This window comes from Berghia stephanieae, chromosome 2, assembly GCF_034508935.2.
Source record: "Berghia stephanieae isolate SIO BIC M18660-M18661 chromosome 2, UCSD_Bste_1.3, whole genome shotgun sequence".
NCBI lineage: Eukaryota > Metazoa > Mollusca > Gastropoda > Nudibranchia > Aeolidiidae > Berghia > Berghia stephanieae.
Window position 1 is genome coordinate 96,353,456 of NC_088361.1, and position 6,337 is coordinate 96,359,792.

General features: G+C 35.3%; 1 protein-coding gene across 2 annotated transcripts in view; it reads left to right on the forward strand.

Moving 5' to 3' along the window:
• The window catches only part of LOC144965945 (dnaJ homolog subfamily C member 1-like), a 37,898-nt gene extending 31,808 nt beyond the window's left edge, over positions 1-6,090 (forward strand). The window contains exons 11-12 of one of the 2 annotated variants that reach the window (XR_013644128.1): positions 266-1,182; positions 1,669-6,090. Coding sequence is in view for 1 of the 2 variants with exons in the window: in XM_078901829.1 (XP_078757955.1) it covers positions 266-355 (90 nt within the window). In the remaining variant the exon portion in view is untranslated. Of the gene's footprint in view, positions 1-265 lie in introns of both variants that reach the window. The other variant, XM_078901829.1, reaches the window with a different exon arrangement.
• The last annotated feature ends 247 nt before the right edge of the window (positions 6,091-6,337 follow it).

Below are 6,337 nucleotides of genomic sequence, written 5' to 3' on the forward strand. Positions count from 1 at the left end.
GGCTGCATTCATGCTCCTCAATCAATTGAAAACTTCTAATTTGATTAACATTTTCAATTTAAAGTTCATGAATTCAATTTACAGAACAAAGTTCAAAGTTCACTTCTCATATAAAGAGATTTTGATGGGGAGGCATATTTGTATTTTTGAAGAAAAAAATTCCCTTTTTTAAATTAAAACTATTTATTTTATTTTTTTTTCTAAGTTACATCTCTGAACTGTTTAATCTTAAAACAATTAACAATTTTTCAACATTTATCCACAGGAGGATTGTATAGCAAGGTTCAAAGAACTGGCTGAGTTGATAAGTAAAAAGAAAAAGATGGATCTCTTATCTAAGAGTAAAAGTAGCTGATGAATCATTTTGCTTGTTTTTGGGTTTTTTTATTTTACGACGGTCAATCAAAAAGTAATTTCCATAAGTATGAAGTAGTAATGGTAGAGTTCTGTTTTTTTCATAATCACAATTTTGCTTTCATAGGTAGCCACCATCCATAGTTACATATTTTTGCAAATTTGACCTTGATAAGACCTTGGAAATAGAAGTGGGTAGGTTGCTTAATAAGCCAATCTTCTGTCACTCTCCAAATCTCATTTTCATCCTCGCAATGACTGCTTTTTAGGTGTCTTTTTTCATTTCTGGGAACAAGAAAATGTCTGATGGAGCTAAATGAGGCAATGGTGACCTGGATCACACTTGCACAGTGAGGTCATGAAGGAGAAGGATGTGACATTTTCTGAGTTTAGGGCGTCTTTGTCTGGAATGTTAGTTTTTAGTGATGGAATAGTTTAATATTCTCTCTTCATTAGTTTACTGTATGACAAAAGATAGATCCTGGAATATGAAGAGTATAACCTGCACAAATAATGTATGTTTTTTTGGGGAGTTGTTTTCCATTAATTTGACTGGTATTCCATCCCAGGGTTATCCAGATAGACCTGTGAATTCCAACTTTAATTAGACAGTCAAAAAAACATAAAAATAAATAAAAACCCACTTAGTGTTATTTCAAAAAGTTTTAGCAAAATGGATTGTTTGTAGCTATGGTACCATGCCATTGAGTAATAGTAGTGGTGGGTGGTGGTGTCGTATGGTTTTCACACCTCCAGGCGTGAGTCTCTCAGCCAGTGTGTGAAAACAAGTCTGCCTGATTCACTGTGATGTAGCTACTCTCTATAGATGTGATGGGGCAATGCAGTAACACGTGGTCCATATTCTTAATTGGGGCTACTCTCTATAGATGTGATGGGGCAATGCAGTAACACGTGGTCCATATTCTTAATTGGGGCTACTCTCTATAGATGTGATGGGGCAATGCAGTAACACGTAGTCCATATTCTTAATTGAGGCTACTCTCTATAGATGTAATGGGACAATGCAGTAACACGTGGTCCATATTCTTAATTGGGGCTACTCTCTATAGATGTGATGGGGCAATGCAGTAACACGTGGTCCATATTCTTAATTGGGGCTACTCTCTATAGATGTGATGGGGCAATGCAGTAACACTTGGTCCATATTCTTAATTGGGGCTACTCTCTATAGATGTGATGGGGCAATGCAGTAACACGTGGTCCATATTCTTAATTGGGGCTACTCTCTATAGATGTGATGGGGCAATGCAGTAACACGTGGTCCATATTCTTAATTGGGGCTACTCTCTATAGATGTGATGGGGCAATGCAGTAACACGTGGTCCATATTCTTAATTGGGGCTACTCTCTATAGATGTGATGGGGCAATGCAGTAACACGTGGTCCATATTCTTAATTGGGGCTACTCTCTATAGATGTGATGGGGCAATGCAGTAACACATGGTCCATATTCTTAATTGGGGCTACTCTCTATAGATGTGATGGGGCAATGCAGTAACACGTGGTCCATATTCTTAATTGGGGCTAATCTCTATAGATGTGATGGGGCAATGCAGTAACACGTGGTCCATATTCTTAATTGGGGCGTTTCAGGCCAGGCGCGTTATAGGCTGGTAGCACTTTCTATGCAGGTTGTCTGCTGTTCTACTTTGTTTGGCTCTTATCCTATTGCAAGATCGAAGGACCATTGTTTTCTATTTAAGATATAAAGGGGGTCCCGATAGCTCAGTTGGTAGAGCTTTCGGGTGCATTCGAGATTTTTTTATGACCCCTCTGTCCACCCAGCAGTGAATGGGTACCTGGCTCTGTAAGTATTTTGCAATAGACATGCGTCCTATCCAAAGGTTAACAAGCAATTACTATTGTCCGTTTCACGCTATAGAAACCAGGATTAACTCCGGCTTCATGGGCCTATTGGCCCATTATGTCGAAGGAGTTATAGCGATATATAAGTTTTCAGCATTATTATTATTATTTTTAGATTTATAGAAAGGTCTTCTGGTTATCAGTCAAGATGTTGAAGGGGCAGATTGTGTCATGTTTTTTAGTGGAGTGTTTGATGTTTGGTTCTCCAATCGTTGATGTTGTTTATTTGTATGGCATGTTCTCTACGCAGGTGAAGGAGGCGATTGCTCTTATTACACATAACCACTGAATGGGTTGGATTTTAGTGCACTGGAAATTGTTCGCATTGTGTTATTTAAGGCACTGTCTACTTTTTTGGTGTAGGTGGACCTTGCCCAAGCAGGGACACAGTATTCTGCCACACTGTAGAAGAGAGCTATTGAAGATGTTCTTAACACGGTTTGTGTAGCTTCCCAAGATGTCCCAGCCAATTTTCTAATTATACCGTTTCTTTTTTTGTTGTATTTAATAGTTGTTTTTTATGGGTAAGGGAGCAGTCAAGAATTACCCCAGGGTATTTTTTAAATGAGTCATAAGGTAGTGTTGTGTTGTTGCTACTAATTGATATCTGCTGGTTTGCCCTGTGATTATCTAGATAGTTATGGTGATGGTAGTAGATATTGTTGACAAGGTAAAAAATCTTGGAACATTCTTAGATTCGGAACTGTCGATGGACCACTAAATTAAGACAATGTTCCAATCATTAATGTGTCGGTTGAAAAAAAAATTGGATCTATTCGGCAGTTCCTTTCTGAGGATGTTGCAAAAAAAATTTGTTGTTTCTCTTTTATTTTTAAAGCTGGATTACTGTAATGCTCTGTTGTGTGGTGTTTCAGAAAATAAGCTCAGGCGGCTGCAGATGGTCCACAATAATGCTGCCAGAGTGGTCTTTTAAAAGCAGAGATTTGACTCAGCGACACTTCTGCTTTGAAGATTACACTGTCTGTTGAGAAAAGGGTCAAATTCAAAGCCCGTGTCCTAGTTTATCGCCATCTGGAAAACACTGCTCCTCCCTACCTCATAGAACTTCTTAAGAAATATTCGACAGCCTGATCTTTGCATTCCTCCAATGACACCACCCGTTTGACTATCTCACGCATTCGTACAAGGGCCGGAACAAGGTCCTTTTCTCATTTTGGTCCATCTGTATGGAACACCATTCCACAGAGCATCCGGGAGTCTAAATCAATGTCTGTGTTCAAGAAATCCTTGGAAACATTTCTTTTTTTGATGTCATGTGCTTTTTAAAATATTATTATGCGTTGATGTAAAGTACTAAGTGCATCATGGCTGTGGATACTATGCACTCTATAAGAATCCATTATTAGTAGTAGTAGTAGTAGTAGCAGTAGTAGTATTTATATTCACATAAGTCTCAAGGTACTTATACAGTAAGCAGTAAAACATTAAAATGTACAATATCTACTCACACATACAAAAATCTTCTTTTTTTTTTGGTTAAATCAGAACAAAAACAAACAAAAACTAGTAATTCTTTTTAAAGTGTGTCATTAAAAGTCTTTTGAAAAAATCTGAAGACTGGCACAGACAGTTGTAAGGTGTTCCAAATTTACCAAAATATCTATCACCAAAATTTTTTTAATGGGTAGCATTTTGGAATTTTGGGATCTGAGCACGAAGAAAAATGTAACTTCCATTTTCACCCATAGCACTAAAAACAGTAGGTTCCACCTTTAGCTAACGCAAGCATTAGGTTAACTAGGAACTTCAAGTGTTTTGAACGATTCTTCCATAGAGGAGATTAGTTATTGACAGACCTAGAAGGTTTTTAATTCATCTTCATTTGCCTCAAAACTTGTTTATATTTCATGACCAACATTTACATTTAAATTTGAGTTATGGAATAATAGTTTGGTAAAAATACAAGACATTTTTTTTCAGATAATTTCTGTTGATGACATTTAAACTGATATCTTCTCATTTTGAAAAATACATAACACTTGGTGCTTTTAATTGGAATTGTTTTATGATCGCTTTTGTAAATTGCCAGAGAGATTCAACCCACTAGTCATGTACAATGATCTTTTGCTATGTTGATAAAGATGTGGATGATATGATCTATGTAAATTAATGTTGACGTAACATTTCAAATTCAAGGTTGATAGAAATTTGGTCCTATCATCTCTAATTGTACATGACAAAGATATTTATTTGTGAGTGACAGATATCGGTCAGGCTCAGCTTATTGATACAAAGTGTCATAACATCCTCCTACCCAAAATGATTGGGGTATAATTTTTAAAAACAAGTTTTTCTGAAAGATAACAACTGAAAGAAGATTTTCTGAAGTGGAAAAGATTACGCAATGTGTTTAATTTGTGGAAAAAAATTAATAAAGAACAAGTGTGACACATGTTACAGCGACATGAAAAAATCCTCAACAGTATATATTGTTTTCATAAATTGTAGACTGAAAGCTATTAATACTATTAATACACAATTAGGAACATAATGTAATCCTAAAAGGATTCAGAAAAGTTGTTTGATAATCAAAGTTAACGAGGTACAGTCAGCAAAAGGGACACACATTACGTGACACAAATTAACTAACAAATATATTTCATATGCAAATTTATAAATTTAAAAAAATGCCTAGTAAATCCACAATCAACTGTTTTTCACTTAAAAAAAAAATTAAGTTTAGGGTTACTTCCACAGTGACGGAGTAAAAACCAAAAATAATTCAGAAAATGTGATGCCTGTTATAGACATGACACAATCGTGGCGCATGTTACTGTGACCTTAATTTAGAAATTATAAATTTTTGACCAAGTTAAAATTAACCAAAAAGGAAACCAATTTAATAAAATTTAACAAAAATTATATATTTCCAGTGCAAATATTTTCTGTACGCAGCAATACACGCTATCGTCACATTAGGTGGCTAAAAGCCAAGTATCCCCAACTTGACCTCAGTTTTTTTCCCTTTGACCAATTGTAATCGAAGCCTGAAAAGAAAGAAGTAAGAGATAAAGGAGGGACAGTGTGGTCAAATCTTGTTGAAAGTAATTGCTCATTTTCCTATGAAATGGGCTCTAATACTTTAATAAACGATAGAAAAAATGGGAGGAAATTTTAAGATGCATCAGATTTCATGATCAAGGCTTGTTACATGTTACTAAGGACATGAATGAGCGACCACGTCACGGATTATTAAATTCACCTGCAACTTTTTATCCAAGTCCAACCTATATATTATAGCAAAGTTTGACGTTTGTTCCCTGTGATGAAGCTTTTTATGACAAAAAAAATTATCACGATTTCTGGAAAAAAATTGCCATAACTACATTTCTACTCCTTTTAACTCAAAATGCTATCTCACGCTATTTAATGAATGTGTTGTGATTATTATCAAGTGAAAAGAACAAATGTATGTGTTTTATACTCTATAAAAGACATTCAAAACAGACGTGATGTGATGTATCAATATGCTGAGCCTGACCCATTATGTATTTGTTAGTGACAAAGATGTGCATTTGTTAGTGACAAAGATGTGTATGTGTCAGTGACAAAGATGTGCATTTGTCAGTGACAGATATTTTGTCATGACAAAGATATGTATATGTGCGAGTTACAAAGCGTTGTATTTGTGTTATTTACAAAGATATGTATTTGTGTGAATGACAAAGATATTTATTTGGGAGTGACAAGATGTGTATCTCCGAGTGAGGAAGATATGGATTTGTAAGTAATAAAGATATGTATATGTGAGTTACAAAGATGTATATTTATGAGAGAGAATCATGTTATAAAAAATAAACAATAACATTGTATAATCATAAAAAATTATCTGTTATGTTCAGCGAGTTATAATTTACATTGCCTAGGGTGTCCTGTTGTACATAATAAAGAGGGGAAAAAGTCAAATGTTGATAGAAATCATCTGAAAAGACAAATTGTAGCATTTAGTAAAAAAAAATAAAAATTGAGAAAACGTGAGCATTTATACAGTGCATTATGCAATAATTGCCTCAATGCGCTTGACCTGGGTGGGGTTCTTGACCTCCAATAGTGTTCATGGAGGTCACTTACTGTG